Source organism: Echiichthys vipera, assembly GCF_963691815.1.
Source record: "Echiichthys vipera genome assembly, chromosome: 16".
In the NCBI taxonomy this organism is placed as follows: Eukaryota; Metazoa; Chordata; class Actinopteri; order Perciformes; family Trachinidae; genus Echiichthys; species Echiichthys vipera.
The window spans coordinates 19,001,430-19,017,787 of NC_139841.1; the positions used below are offsets into that span (position 1 = coordinate 19,001,430).

General features: G+C 39.7%; 1 protein-coding gene across 1 annotated transcript in view; it reads left to right on the plus strand.

Moving 5' to 3' along the window:
• The window catches only part of pappaa (pregnancy-associated plasma protein A, pappalysin 1a), a gene marked incomplete at its 5' end in the record, with an annotated part of 88,848 nt that overhangs the window by 51,175 nt on the left and 21,315 nt on the right, over positions 1-16,358 (plus strand). The window contains 4 exons of the mRNA XM_083929296.1: positions 4,359-4,469; positions 5,030-5,165; positions 5,570-5,783; positions 9,284-9,458. Of these exons, the coding sequence (XP_083785422.1) occupies positions 4,359-4,469; positions 5,030-5,165; positions 5,570-5,783; positions 9,284-9,458 (636 nt within the window). The remainder of the gene's footprint in view (positions 1-4,358; positions 4,470-5,029; positions 5,166-5,569; positions 5,784-9,283; positions 9,459-16,358) is intronic.

Here is a 16,358-nt window from a genome sequence, read left to right on the forward strand (position 1 = left end):
TACATTAATCATCCTCCGGGACTTACTGTTGAGAATGGCATCCCAGTCCTTAAAGTGCCAACAGATAACGTTTCTGTTTTAACTTATCATTATGAAGTACATGGTGATTGCACAATGTAATGGCTATAGAATAAAAGGATAAGAACAATAACACCACTGGCATCTAGATTGGTTCTCTATGATCCTCGCTTTCACTGTCTGCCACCGGGTACGAGCTCCCGACAAAATGACGACTTGATTTACAGCACAAAAGAAAAGAAAAGCGCTTGAGTTGTGCCTGTACTTATGAAGGTAATAAAATAATAACACAGAGTCTTTGTGGTCTGCCTTTTACATTGAAAAAAAACATTGTTTTTACTAAGTTTGATCAATAAGTTAAAAAAGCTGCCTACTTGTAAATAATACCGTGTGAGATCAGGGTTTCTGGTTCAAATTGGGTCCAGCTACCTAGCTTGCTATGGTCAGCCAGGCTGCCAGCAATAGCCATGTTTCTAATGATTTCTAACTAGCTGTATTTACCTCCGTAGGAAAATCAACAGAGAAAATATGTTATCACCTTCTTCTTTGTGCAGTTTTTTTTGCAAACAAATGCAGTGTCTCGTGCTCTGTTCACCAGTGCCCTCTGGTGCACTGACCCCTGATGCAGGAATGCATTCTGTTTGGAGTTTGCATGTTCTCCCCGTGTCTGCATGGTTTTTCTCCGGGTTCTTCGGCTTCCTCCCACAGTCCAAAGACATGCACGTGTTAAGGTTAACTGATGACTCTAAATTCTCTATATCTGTCTCTGTTTGTCTCTATGTGCCCTGCAGCTATTGCTAGGAAAAAAGCATTGAAATGTGTGTTTGTTTTAACATGAAGGATTACATTGATTACAAAAGTCCAAAACTGTTAGCGGTGTGCTCAAAGGTTAAACCTTTGATTGCACTCTAGTCTTATTGAAGAAAATTGGATTGGAATTTTTTATGCAAAAGTTAACTCAGGACTCTGACGCATGTAGGAGAAGGAGTGTTGTTGAAGTTCTAGTAAAATAAAGTTTTGCAAGGTTAAGCATTGGTACTGTACATAAGAGTGATGTTTGGGATAATAGACCTGAGCCTGTAGATGAATGTTGAGAACTTGGATAGCAGTATGTCATTTCACACATAGCCAAAAGATTGAAAAATAAAAAAGGTTAAAGCTCGACTGAGCTGGCCAACTGGGGCCTCTGGAATTCGCATGTTCTTCCTGGGCTTGCGTTGTCTTCCTATTTCCTCCTTCAGTCCAAGGCTCGTATGTTAATTAATGACTATAATTTTCCCGTAGGTGTAAAAGTGAGCTAGAATAATTATCTGTTCTAATCAGCCCTGTGATAGACGAGCAATGTGTCCAGGGTGTACCCAGCCTCTCATCCAATGTGTGCTGGCTCAGTCCATTCTGATGAATCGATGGATGCATGTATGAATGGATAAAATCAGAATCTGGACTAAGGTCCCCCATTTAATGACAAAATTAAATCAATGATAAATCTATTAAGAGTGCTTTGACTCTTATTATCACATGGGTAGGTGGTTTGAGAAAGTGAAATGAGTCAAGCCAAGCGGTGTTCATCCGTCTCGATCAGTGGGTTGTTAGAAAAACACACCAGGAGATGAGAGGGAAGGATGAGGTGAAAAGGGACATGTAGCAAGGTGCAGCTAGTGCCACCTGTGTTTACATGAATAATTCATGAGTTTGCATATGGAAAGGGTTTTATCACATTCTCAGAAAAAGTGAAGCAATGGAAAACCAGCTCTTCTTGACTCTAGTTCATTAACAGCCTACACATCCCTTTAAATCATATTGGTTAGTTAAGTTAAGCCAGGACTGAAGTCAGAGACTGGGAAAACGGTGGACTGCCCTGCACTTGCCAAACCAACCTTTAATTTAGCTGCTGTATTTATTTCATTGACATTTAGCAAATTAAATTGTTTTCCGATTTATACAAATTGCAGGTCTGCGCAGCTGCACTTAACTTGGGACAAAGGCGACTGATCTCAGGTGTTTGTCACCTGCATTTCTCATTTGTGCCACTTCAGCTCTGAGCAAAAAGGTCACGTCAACAGATCCAGGAACAGATATATAGACAGATCGCTGGTCTGGCCAGTTTTCCACGGTGGCAGGATCTTACAGTAGCCTCTCTAGCAAAACTCTCATGTTACTGGTGTCTCATTTCACTAGCTCAGGGCAGCGGGTGAAACTCACCGTCCTTGGGTATGTGCCCTCTCTCCCCTTTGTCTGTATTATCCATTGCTCAATAGTGTTTTACCGATGTGGCCATTTTTCTGTCTTTCTGACACTTTTCCTTCCATTAACTCAGGATGACTTTTTCACATCATCTCATCCCTGTTTTCCTTACATCCCATATCCTGTAATAATGTTTGGACACAAATCCTAGAGGGTCCTATGGTTTTCTGTATGTCGATAGAGCCATAAAAATGAGGTGACTTTTTCATTGTAGAATTTACGATGACTGAATGCTAGTGCAGTTCTGAATTCAGTTATATCCCTTGTCCTTTTTAAGCCCTGCCCGACCATTATTCTAATCTGCTTCTGATAGGATGACTGAGAGTGATAAAGTGAGTGAAGCAGCCAATCACCTGAGCTGTTTTGGCTTGAATATTCAATGTCATCACCATGACTCACAAACTACCACTGGTAGGATAGATCTCTTGTTGCATTAAGTGTTCTGGCATTTGTACTCAGTGCCATATTCTACTTGCCTGGGAACCAGACAAATCTTCCGAGCTCATGTTTCATTTGCTCTGACAGGTACGTGTGGGTCCTATCCTGTTCAGACACATTTCCAGCAGCTTGAGATCTGACGGGCCAATCGCAACCCTTTATCTCATGATGTGGGTATAGGACGATGAAGGTCGGCCCAGCGACAAAACTCAGATGAAACTGTCAAACTAGGTGGTGTTGATCAGATATGAATCAAGATAATGTTGCGTTGCTTATTTCTGTCAAAATATTTTCAGGAACACGTTTTATTGTACTGTTTAGCTGTAATTTGAGAAAGTATGTGACCTGCTTTCAAAATGGGCCAAGGATGCACAGTGTTTTTGTCGCTCAGCTTTGTCTTGTTTCGTGCTCTGATAGGTTGTAGGTCTATCCAATTGCGCCCAGAGGCATTTTGGTCTGCACCGTTGATAACACCCCTTAGAAATAAAAAATTAGCTGACATCCTTAGACTAATTCGCAAATGCAATTAGCCTGAGGATGTCAGGCTTATATTCTACAGCCTCTGGGAATACACGGTCTCTTCTTTATGTATTTCAGAGTAAATTTAAATCGCAGTCTTGACAGTTTTATTGTCTTTTATCATATCAAATGACAGAATACAGTATATTGAAGCAGTATTAATCAACCCTTTAGTCAGATAGAAATGTCTTACTCACTTTGTTACTTTTCAAATCATCTACATTGAGGGCATTAGTACTTGAGTCTGGAACTAGAGTAGTCTCCTTTTTTAAGTCTTAGACCTGTCTTGGTCTTTTGCCTTGTTGGGCTCAACTGTTGAGAACTTTGAGAAGTCGTTCCTGGCTCCTGATTTGGGATCACTTGTACAGAATGTTGTCTAAATTCTATACATTGACTCGTTTGATGTTAGAAGATAAATCAATTGTTTATAGATCAATCCTAACTCTTTAATCACTATAAGCAGGGGAACTACACTATTGCCTAATATTGTCTTGAACAGGAAACTATTGTTTGCTCTGGACTCGGTCTTGACTTTGCCTCGGCTGCCTTTGGACTTGGGCTTGACTGGGCCTGGACTTGACTTGGGCTTGATTAAGTTTGTCTTGCCTACAGTCCTGCCTACATTACATCTTACTTCTTTTTACCAATACACACGCTGCTATCTGGGTACATGTATTTCAGTAAAATGTTGCTGATCCTCATTTCCACAATGCAGTAAATGCAGTACGGCTGTGTGACACAGGTCAGATGCTGCATGGGATCAAATAAAACTCTCTGAGGGCTTCTAGTGGGCAGGTGTGGCATGACACGGTTTAAAAAGGGAGAATCAAAGACAAGAATAAGAGAGAGATATGGGGCATGTATGCGGCACATGAAGGATTTCTGGGTTTGTTGACAAGACACAAGCACTACTGCATGGAATCCACGTCAGCTGTACACCAGACCATACAACAGAGAAACAGCTGACACCTTTGGAAATACAGGGGTCACTGCTTTTGAGACCCACTTGTTAGCTGCCAGTTTTATATATCCAAAAAATGTTTAACCTACACGGTAAAAAAAAAAGACATTAGTTCAAAATACAATACAAACATACAAAATTAACCAATTACCTTATTTTTTCTCTTATTCTTCTTTAGACATGTCAGTCCAAGGTGTTCGATCTATCAGATGGAGTGTCCCAGTATGCATGGTTCCCCTGTCGTGAGGCCCATGAGTCAACCTGGGGATATCCTAACTATTGGCTCAAGGTAAGGCCTATCTGAAAAGAAGGACGCATGTTGGTGCAGTGATCTGTCAAACACTTAGTTACCGCATGGGGATACTATAATTAACTTCTGTCACTTAATATTATTGCCACTTTAGAGGGTAATGCACAAAATATGTGTTCTACACCAAAATTTGTTTATTGCTTTGTTAGGTGATTTGCAAGATTATGATATATATATATATATATATATATATATATATATATATATATATATATATAAATATATATATATAATTATACATTTGTATAATAGTATTATATGGAAAGCCATATTTAAGTGGAATATTCATATTTATTTTGATCAAACAAAATGCCCAACAACAATAATGTACAAAATATTGTGGCACTATAAAAAGATGATGTAAAAGGCAGGAGAATCTTACCAATTTAACAGCACATATGCTGCATGAAACATGATTCAAATAAAGAAAAAGTGAAAAACATTCAACTCCAGATAGTCCTGCAAGAGAGGATACAGTAGATTCCAGTTGTTGAACACTTTTTACTTCACTTTATACTTTTTTGTTTCCCTTAATTTAGGCTCACTTTTCTCATCCCATGGTGGCTGCAGCAGTAATTATACATCTGGCTGCTGATGGAACTGGCTACCTTGACCAGACTCAGTGTAACATCACTGTTCAGCTGGTAGACACCAAGGAGGGCATCCATAGTCTCGGTGAGAAGTGTCTTTTGTACTTCTAAATTGCAACCAACTTTGTACACCTCCAGTGTTAGATTGCTAAATATGACTTAGTGGAAAGCTAACCTACTGTTACTAAGCTTGTTATAGTTGAGCAGGTATCACGCACTGTAGAGTGAAGCCCCTTAAAGCATATGTCACTCTCATTTGTCTTTTCAGCTCATGCAAATGTCTTTATTTGAATACTGTATCACTCTTTCATCACCAGCATGCTATTTAGCCCATTTTTCCAGCCCCTTCTTCTCTCCCAATTCACTTTTAAGGTTTGATTAACATCTGCCACTCTGATTTCTTCTGATCTCTTTGTCTGTTATCTACCTCCCCGACTTCAATCTCAATTTCTTTTTGTTTCTTCTCCAACCCCAATATCTTCTCCACAGGTGAATGGCGTCTCAGCTGCCGTACCAACCCTTTGGTGATCCCAGTGAGCCATGACCTGTCGGTGGCCTTCTACCACACCAAGGCTATCCTGGTCATGTTTGCCTCTCGCCTTGTAGCCATCTCCGGAGTAGGTTTGCGCTCCTTTCAGTCCTTCGACCCCATCACGATAAGTGGTTGCCAGAGCAATGAGATCTACAACCCCACAGGCCAGAGGTGAGGCCGAGAAAAAGGGAAACGGAACACTGGTGAACACGAGGCCTACATATGTTACACACACATCACAACCAGTATAAAATCATAACATTATGTGCACACATCTAAACAAGCATGAAGCCACACACAGACACACATTTCCTTCGCCTCTTCAGGAAAATTGATTTAAAATCATGTTTTGTTTTGGTGTTTTTTGAATATATATATATAGGTATACATGTGATATACTTCACCATAGTTTATTCTGACTCTTCTTGATACACCAGGATGGTAGGAGCAGCTTATAGTTTATTGATACTAAACACTGGAGTACGAATACACCTAGGGAATACATTGAAAGCACCAAAATATTTCAACATAACAACGCTATGAATGAGTCCTGTATTTCACATAATCCTAAATTTGTCTCAGAGGGCTTTAAAGTTAGTCAATAGTCGACACAGATAAATGAAACTCCCTCTTCCAAGATAGACAGACATGCAAAAAAATAGATTAGACAGAAGTGACAATATTAGAATTACAATATTGCAAATGAAATAAGTGTAACAAGTGAAATAGTTCCAGACACCGTCACTTACAGTGAACAATGTAGATCAGAAAAGATGCACCGGAAAGACCTCAACTACAAAATGTCTTCTCAACCATCAGGAAAGAGGACAGTCAAGGGAACCATTCACACAAAAGGAGAAGAGACAAGGGATGCTTAGAGCTGTGTTTGTGTGTGCGTATTTGAGCCAGAGAGAGAGAGGCATGTGTTAATTAATGATGCCAACAAGCTGTTTAATGTTAGAGGTCTGCCCGAAGCTACAGCTATAACAGTAAAACGTTCTCAGTAACAAATATAATATTGCTGGAAATTTGCAATTAATTTGGACCTGTTGCTGAGCTCCGCAAATTTACAACAATAGAACGTTGCTGCCTCCAGCACCAAATCTTGTTTACCACTCCAGTTTGTTTGTATTGAGTTTGGCTGAAGTGCACACTGCATACAAATAGTCTTTCTCTTTCAAAAGTCTTGCCAACTGGACATGTTTTTCCTGTAATGGTTTTTTGCATTGTTTAGCAGTAGATTGAGGTTGTCAATCACCATTTTCACAATTCTAACTTCATAAACAGTATTCCATATTTGGACATTTTTCTGTTTGTGACGAAACAATTAGTAACAGCTGAAAACCTAGGATCCTAACCAGGAAACACAGATGATAAAAAGTATGTAACAATTGTTGAACACACTTTTAAGATCTGTTGGCAAGGCCACAAAATGACAATTAACACCTATTTAGCTGCATATTCACAATTTTATTTTAACTACTAACCATATGATGTCAAGTCACTCCTCACAAACATAGTTAAACCAGACCACACACGCACAAGGAATCACAATTTGCCGATTTCCACACCACTGTCATGCATGAAACAATTCTGATGATGCTCCCACAACCCTTTCAACAAGAAATGCACTAATAAACACCACAATACACAAGAATACAAAAAGACAATACAAGGATGGATGGTTGGGGGTCTGCGTGGAGAGATAGAGCTGTTTGTGGCTTTTGTTGTGTGCCAGTGAGACATCCAACAGCACCTAAATAGATTAAAACTGCTGTGTATCTACACCAACCAGGAAATTGTTTGTTACTGCTCAAACACAGACTAGTTGCCTTCCCTCTGAGTTCTCTGTGACTTTCCTTTCTTTCATATCCTCTCCACTTTATCTAATATCCAGAGGCTCTTGAAAACTAATGTTTTTTTTATGATTGCATGTCAACCAGGCATGCCAGCTTATCTTCAGAAGTTCTGACTCGAACACGCTACAAGCTGAATATTATGATCAGTTATTATTTGCCATCTGGCCTTACAACATCAGTAAAGAATCCTGGGTTGGCTTCTTTGTCTTTTTGGGTCATTGATCTGCTTCTTCTCTTAAATTGACTCCAATTTATCATCTGCATTCTGACGTCTATACCCACTTTCCAAATTTCTTCTCCATTTTACCTCATTCCTTCTTCACTTTCTCCTAATCCCCTTCTCCCTGCTTTTCCACACCTCCCCTTCTCTTTCTTCTCCTTATCCTCCTCCCCTTCCTCGTATGTTATCCCATGCTGTCTTCTCATCCTTTACTTTCACATCATCTCCCTTTCCCTCTCACTGTTTGCCATCTCCTCCTGAATTCTCCCCTTTCTGTGCCTCCAGCTCCCGCTTTCACTCTCTCATTCTCCTGGGCCAAGCAGCACATTTCCCGTAATACTTATGCCTCCACAAAACACCACATCCCCTTTTCCCTGAGTTGTTAACAACATGAGCTATTAACATGACTCAGTTTTATGTTCCATGCTTGTCTGCAAATGCATGGACATATATGTTTTCCCTTTTCTTTCACTTTTTATGTACTATTCTTTCTCACCTCTTACTACATTGCACGGATGGTTGGAATAATGTTTTTTTTTTCAGTTTTCATCTTCTTGTCATACATGTGTACATATTCTATTGTACTGTATGCTGTACTTCTTTCAGGGGAAGGAGGGTAGTTTTACAGGTAGTTAATTGTAATTTATGTCAGAAATTCCAGACTGACTAGTAGAAAACCACAAAGAGATTTTGTTCCAAGCCAAAGTGGCCACAGAGGAGGCTTATACACTATCCATGTTTGTCCTCAAAAAGCCTTGACGTGAGGGACTGCCACTCTCCTGCTTTATAAACAGTCCTCACCTGCCCAGCTTAGCATATTGTCAACAGATTGGATTAGAATTTATAGTGGTAAAGACAGTGAGGTCAAAGAATGAAGGACATATAGAATAATCTCAGTGTACAGAAGGTTTTTATTATTAATAATGTGAGAGGAAAAGCATAGAAAAGTTAAAGATTGGAATCTGTAGAAAAATATATGACTGGCAAGATCAAAATAGAGATTCCATTCTTGCAGGAGCAAGTTTAACAATGTTTCTCCAGACCTGTATTTGCTTTCATCCTCTTTCTGTTCCCCTTTCTCTCTCTCTCTCTCTCTCTCTCTCTCTCTCTCTCTCTCTCTCTCTCTCCATCAGCTTCATAAAGGAACCCTATACTGTAGAATGTGGACTGTTAAAAAAAGGTGCCTTGGGCATCCAAGCCTTCCAAGAGCATTAAATGCCTTCTCCATCAGGCTACCAACAAAAAGCTGTGGCCAAACTCTGCCATTGTAGCCTGCAAATAATGTATCCTGTCGCTCTCAATTCTCAAACTGGGCACTGCCTTGTGTGTGCGCATACAGACACCCCATTTATGTGCATAGAGAATATGTCTTTTCTCCATGTGGTTTATTGATTTGATATGTTAAGCAGCCATTGATGGATGGATGTTGTTGACTGTTGTTGATGTGTGGCTTTTCTGTTTGTGACCAGATGTGTGACTGCTACAGTGTTTGAGTGTCTGCAGTTTTATTTTATATACACAATTTATGTTGGTTGTAACTTTAAATGTGTTATTTAGTTTCTTTTTCTCTCTCCCCCCATGCTCCCACGTAGTTGTGTGCATTATTCGTGTGAAGCCATTGACTGCCAGGAACCCTTAATCCGCAATGCAGTGCTCAAGTGCAGTAGCCCTGGCCGCCACTTCTACAATGGAGACCGTTGCACCATCTACTGCAACTCTGGATACGTCCTGCAAATCCACCAGGATGACGACATCATCAAGAGCCAGGTAAACATATTGCTACACTCATACTCAAACACACACACAGGCAGTCAGAGAGTTCAGTGCACAAAGAGGCACATGAATGCATAAATGTACGCATGCAAACGCTTAAGTGCAAAAGCATTTCTACATCATATGGGAACATGCGTGCAAACATGCATTCATGAATGCACTTGGAACATGCATTGATGCAAACTCAAGTACACAAATGGCCAAAAGAGAGATGTGCAAACACACTTTCTTTCTGCTCTCCTCTCTGCATTTATTTTGTCACCTGCAAAAAACTAGGCTTGGCACGGCAGGCCTCCAGGGAGGATGACATCATGAGCATCCAGGTAGATGAGTGCTGCACTGAGGAGTGGAGACGCCCCAGTCTCCTCCTCTTGCTGGCTTGCTACATACACACACACACACACACACACACACACACACACACACACACATACACACACACCCACACCCACACCCACACACACGCACGCACACATGCACGCACGCACGCACGCACGCACACACACACACACACACACAAACACAAACACTTACACAAAAACACACACACATATTCCACAAGCACAGACATAATAGTGTTTAGTCTCTTGCTGAGCATGCTGCACCATCACCTCAAACAGTCACTTTGTATCGCTACTCCACCGGGACGATGACATCATCGCATAGTGTCTGCTCCCTCTCCCTCCCTCGCCCCATCCCTGCTCATTTCGCACACATTGAAGTCTCTGTTAAAGGGCAGAGATTTGCTACCATCTCACACAGCAGCCCACATTAAATGCTTCCATGTTGATATCAACACACATACAGTAAAATACAGACAACCTCCTGTATAAACAGGACAAAGATGCGGACAGATACACTATAAACACAGATGCTTGCACACCACAAGTAAACATACAAACAAACAAACAAACAGGGTAGTTGACACTGCATCGTAAACCTTTTGGATTGGGGCCAATCTGCTGTAAAGGCCATATAAAGGCTTTATCCTTCTCCACGGCTCTGTAAAGAAGTCTGCAAGACAATCTATTCATACTCCCTCAGAGAAATGGGAGGTTCAGAGAACAAGGTAAATTCTGTTTTTATGTGTATTTCATTCTGGAATAGTATGTGTGGGTATGTTTGTGAGGCAGAGAAATGAGTTTTACAGAGTGAAAGAGAGGGGGATTTATTCTCGGTCAGGATTCTGACCTAAGCGATGTGCTCTACTGTATCTCCCATCTTTTACATGGCTGTTGTCGTGATCTGTAACTTGTCATAAGTGGATGGTTTCTAGAACCACAAACTCATTTAGCTGTCATTCTATCACCCACTAAATGGCTTTATTCACACCAGTGGCGTAGGCTGAAATTGTATTTTGGGTGGGCCATTACAAAAGTTAATGGGTCATCTTTTCCCACAGAAAAAAGGACTTACAGAAACTTAGAAGTAAAAAAAGGGAAAAGGGACAAATACAACCGCGAGAATTTTACTTTTGCAACATTCTGCATTACAAAGGCAGTAACAGCCAAACGCTGTCTTCACAACATGCTTAACCAACAGAGCTCAATCTATAAAGGCTGTACATAACAGTATAGTCAAAAACCTGTCTCATATCTTATTCAGTCTAAAATATGTTTGCAACGGAAGAACCAGCAGCATACCGGCTCTACAGTGCACAACATTGTCAATTAACCATTTTATTGCACAAAGTGGCAACAGTAGAGAAAGTGTTAATATACTGCATAACATAGCATATATTTGACAGAAATCGCACATGTAACTTATGCTCATTCATTACAACCATTAGTTCAGTACCATGGTCAGCTCAGGAATAACAGCAATAGCGCAAGCAGCTGTTTATGCAAATCAGCAGTAATATGAAATCAAAGAACGAAAACATTCACCTGAGCATTGTTTGAATAAAAGTCCAAAGTCCAGGCTTCCTTCTCCAAGGATGGCTCAAAGTAGTTTGTTGAGATTTAGAAAAATGTCAGGAGCGTAAATGTCCAATACTTCCATGGGGGATGGAAATTCCAGCCCATTAGCTAATTTCCGATGCACTTTCTCAATGAATTCTGTTAATCCTTCATGTTTGTTTGTATTTGTTAAAGCAGAAACTGCGTCTCAACCTTTGTTAGGCCATTGCTTTCAGCAAAGTCAGCAAGTTAATATTATTTTATGTTGAATTATGTCAGTATTTTGCTCACTGGTCTGGATTTGGAGCTCTAGTTCGTGTCTATGGATTGCCCAAGTTCCAAGCATCCTGGATTGAGCTATTTTTGCGCTTCCTCAAACCTTGCGGCTTATCATGAAACTGTGTATATTGTTCAGTATATCAAAGAATGTGCTTAAGTGCCCAGACACCTTTGATGCTGAAGCCTTCGAAATTGAAGCCAACGCACCAAGTTCCAGTGTTCAATCATCTATGTTTTTTTCTGAAATACCACTTTCATTCATGTTACTTGTATGCATTGCCCTGCGTCAACATATCTCAAACAAACAGTTACAATTTCACACTTTGACGCATGCCTATAATCGTCTGCAGTATGGGCATAATAGGGGCCTGGTGTTTCACAGAATTCTGCTTTGATCTTGCGCAACAGCAAGGAGGCTGCTGACTCCAGCAGCTCATTTCAAACATCTGGACTTATCAAAGTTTCTGGGCAGCTCCTCTAGACAATTTTGGATTCTGTGGATCATATTTGAACATGAACTAGAACAATTCTATAAAGTTTCCTTTTTTGAGAGCATCTGCATTTGCCGTGTCCACATAGGAGGATCTCCTGCTTGGCACAAAACACTACAATATCCAAACGACTTATAGATGGTTCAGATTCCTCTCAATAAATGAATAATCCATGGCATCAAAGTTTCTTTCATTTCACAGTTCACATTACTCTGGCCTGCAGTTTGGACCCTGTAGCTTTGAAACCTGTCCAGTGAGCTTGCTCATCTGGTGTTTTTTGCATGCTTGAAGTAAGTGCTTCTAATCCACAAACCTGTCTCTCAGAAAACTGTCCATACCTCTGATGAGAATCCTCTTGAATTTTCATATCCCTTGAAATTTGATTGTGAAGGTTGTTCAAAAATTGCAGATAAATCTACAAATAAACCTGCATCAGGCTGACCGGGAGAGAGCACAAGTGCCAGAGAGCAAGCAGCCGGGCTAACCTTGTGGGCTAATGAGTCTGAAGAACTGGGCACGGTGGACTTGATCGATGGAGGCATTAGCGTGTCTCCTTCCTAAAATCTTGCTTTAAGAAAAAACACATTAAATAAGTTTGTTAAGCCATTGTTGTGGTGGTGATGTTACATCCACTGAAAAGCCATCTAGTTAGCTGCGTGAAGGAAATCCAGAGAATCTGCCTTGGCAACCATTTACCTTCCATAGGCAACTTGTTTTAGAGGTTCTCTGTGTGACTTTCAGAAAACCCTTTTTTATTGGTGTCAGGTATTGCATTATATTTTGATTGACTGTGCAGTGTTGTGGCTATTCATCAATGTCAATTAATTTAGTTTGAAATTCTGCTTTTCAGAGAGGGAGAGGCATTGAAGTACAAATAAGGTGGAGGGGGGGGGGAGGCAGGAGAGAATATAAAACGAAGAAGGGCAGTTTTTGGATTGACAGTTCAAATATATTTAGAGGACGTTATTTATGAATAACTTTTTGAACCCATTCATTCCATTAAAAGACATCTGCTTATTTTTGTTGGTTTGATATCAAATTAGCATTTTTGCGGTTAATTTAAATAAATGATGCCCTGCCAAAAATGTCAAAATCTTGTCCCCTCAACTTCAAAATCATTTTAAGCTGAGCCATGTAATATCAGTAAGTACAAATAAATCATTGCACTCAGCTAGCATGCCAATGGTAAATTAAAAAAAAGTTTCTGTTGCAAACTACAGTAGATGAATGTATGATGTTTATAAATACCATAACGAAATCCAGTCAGATTTTAAGTCACCCCATCTATGATAGCAGGAGTGACCAGTGAACAGTGAAACAATTCTCTGGAAAAATATTTTGCCAGTTTTGCATCCCTCGAGGGGTGGAAGAGGTCTCCTCCCAAAAACCTTTGCAAGTTGGAACGCCGAAATAGTTTCACCCAGCACCATTTGCTATAAACTTAAGTTGTTTTTGTCCAATTACTGCAAACTATCATTTTTGACACCTACTTTTCTTTGTTTTGAGAGTGCAACATTTGCAAATACAACACTTTGAAGCAGGTTTTATTACTAGCTGTAGAATCCAGTGTGGGACGGCAGTATGGTTTTTATTTGACTGCAACAGCGGAACAGCTGTGACCGACTAAACTGTACGACTGCAGGGCAGAATTGGACAAATGATACAATATAGATTTGAAAGAAACAATCAATTTGAGATAATCTGCAATAAAGGGCTTGTGCTTTTTATCAAGCAATCATGGGAATAAGTCAAAGGGCCTCTAGTAAATCGATCTGGCCAGATTCTCAGGGTAGAGCTGCTTTCAGCTCCTGATCACATGACATGATAGTTGAAAACCCCACGTGAAAACAATAGAAACTTAAGAAAATTTAATACAGAGACAACTATACTTCTGATTTTCCTTATACACTTAGTCTCCCAATGCCTTTCTTTCCTTCTTTTTTAGCCAAACAAGTGCTTTAAAAGACACACACTGCCACACTAAAGTTGAAAAGTGCAGCGTGAAGCAAAATCTTGTCTCCTTTCATTAGCCAATTACATTCCTGTTCCAGTGATGTCAAAGTGGTTCTGGGAACAACACCTTCTTAGATAACGCTATCTTTAAAAAAATCTGTTTCCCAAACTTGTTTGATTTGTATATGTTTTATTGCTGTCTGTTTTCCCTATCTTCCTCTCTCTTTGAAATCATTAGGGAACACTGAGTGCTGGCAGTGAAGACGTTTTTTTCTTTTTTTAGTTTCACATAGGCTTTTCTTTATCAGGCTCTATAGTCTTTCCAATTGTCCACTAGAACAAGCCCATCAAACCACCATTACATGTCCACTATATAACTGCCCATCCACTTTCATTAATGACTAAACACCATCTTCAGATCTTATCAAAGTGATGGGGAAATCTTTACACCCATTTAGAAATACCTCCTGGTATAATTTAAGCCATTATAGCCAATATAAATGTAAGGGCTGTCAAGAGCCATATCAACATATTATTTCAGTCATATTCATTTGAATGGGTAGTCAGCCAACTCAGCTAAAGAAAGACGTTTATGTGTTTGTTTAATGGGCACCCAAATGCAGATGACATGATGTTCTCATGCATGGCTTTTCTGTGGGTGCTCCAATTTTCTCCTACGCAAAAGGAGATACATGTAAGGTACTGTATTAGGAATACTCTTGCCATTGACATTCATCAAAACAATGGCCTGAGTGCTGCACTATCACCATGGGTTTTAATACATTATATCTTAAATCAACTTTAAGACCTGATCCCAGGCTCATATACTTTGCCACCGAGCCAGGAACTAAAGTAGTGAACAAATAAATAATACATATGGATGTTATGGTGTAACTTTAAATATGATTGTTGCTTATTTAGCCATGGTTATTTAAACTTCAAGAAAATACTTCCTCAACTTTAAAAGGCTTTAAAGACACCTCATCTCTTGTTACATACTAAATATGTGTACATTTTATTATTTTGACATATTTTTAAAGTTTTAAATCACTCTGGTAGTCAAACACCAACAAAACACTACCAACATATTCTGTTTCATGAGGAAATACGGCCTAAACTCTGTTTCACTATGACTTGAAGGTTGATCCTTTTTTTTAACCTTTCCTCCCTTTGTGCAGAGGGGTCATGGAAGAGCATCTTGATTTTCTGCTGTTCTATCCCTATTGTGCACTGATAGTGCCACAGCAGGGGATATCTGCACTGGGCTTAACCCTTGTAAGCCTTTAAATGAAAGCTATGTGAATGACATTATAGGCGGAATATTGTCATCCTTGTTTTTAAAGCACAGGTGGAGCCCTTTAACATAGTCACCCTGTTGCACCTTAAGTTACTGACTTTGTGGATGCTGAGTTAGGATTTGACAGTTGTATGGCTTGTACCAGGTGAACTAGCAGGGATCCTCCTGATCGGATGAGAATGTGAATACAAATATCAGTGTGCTCTTCTGCAGTGGAGATTGATCCAAGCTATCTGTCCATTCTTGCACTCCATGTCTGCTAATAGAAAGTGTGTGTAACCTTCAGTTTTGTCCACAATTTGCATTACTTCATCAGTTCTTTCACTCAAAACAAATGCTTGCACACAGGGGTTTGTGACAAAAGTTTTTTTGAAATCCACTCTGTCTAGGCTCACGCGGTTATCATTTTTTTTTAAACTTACCCTCCTAGAATGTTATGCTCTTATGTAAAAACATGTCTGCTTCTATAGTACTGAGTACTGTTAGATTCTCAGTAACACCCAGCTGCACTTTAATGCTCTGAACACATTCTTGTCCACAATTATTTATGCAACTGTTGAGTTGTTCTACCAGAAAGTGTGTATACTCCTGGCAAAAAAAGCCTCTGTGCTTCCAAGTTAATTATTTTTCTCTGACTCTGAAACTGTTTTACAAGGACTTTTCCATGAGGATTAGACAACAATAAATTATACTTAATCCCACTACGAAGCAATACTGTAATAACTATCAATGTTTAACTGTGTGTTACTATACTTTTTCTACATGCTTATGTTTTTGTTTCCATCCAAGTTAAGGCAATCCCTAAGATTAAGAAAGAGGCTGTCAGTCTGTCTGGCTTGAAGGTTGTTAAATCACTTCTGGAAGAGAAAAAGTGAGCTGTAAATGTTTTACAGGAAGGAAAATCCCCACACATGTATACACAGGCATACAACAGTTTATACACTTACACACTTGGAGATACAGTACATGCTTGATT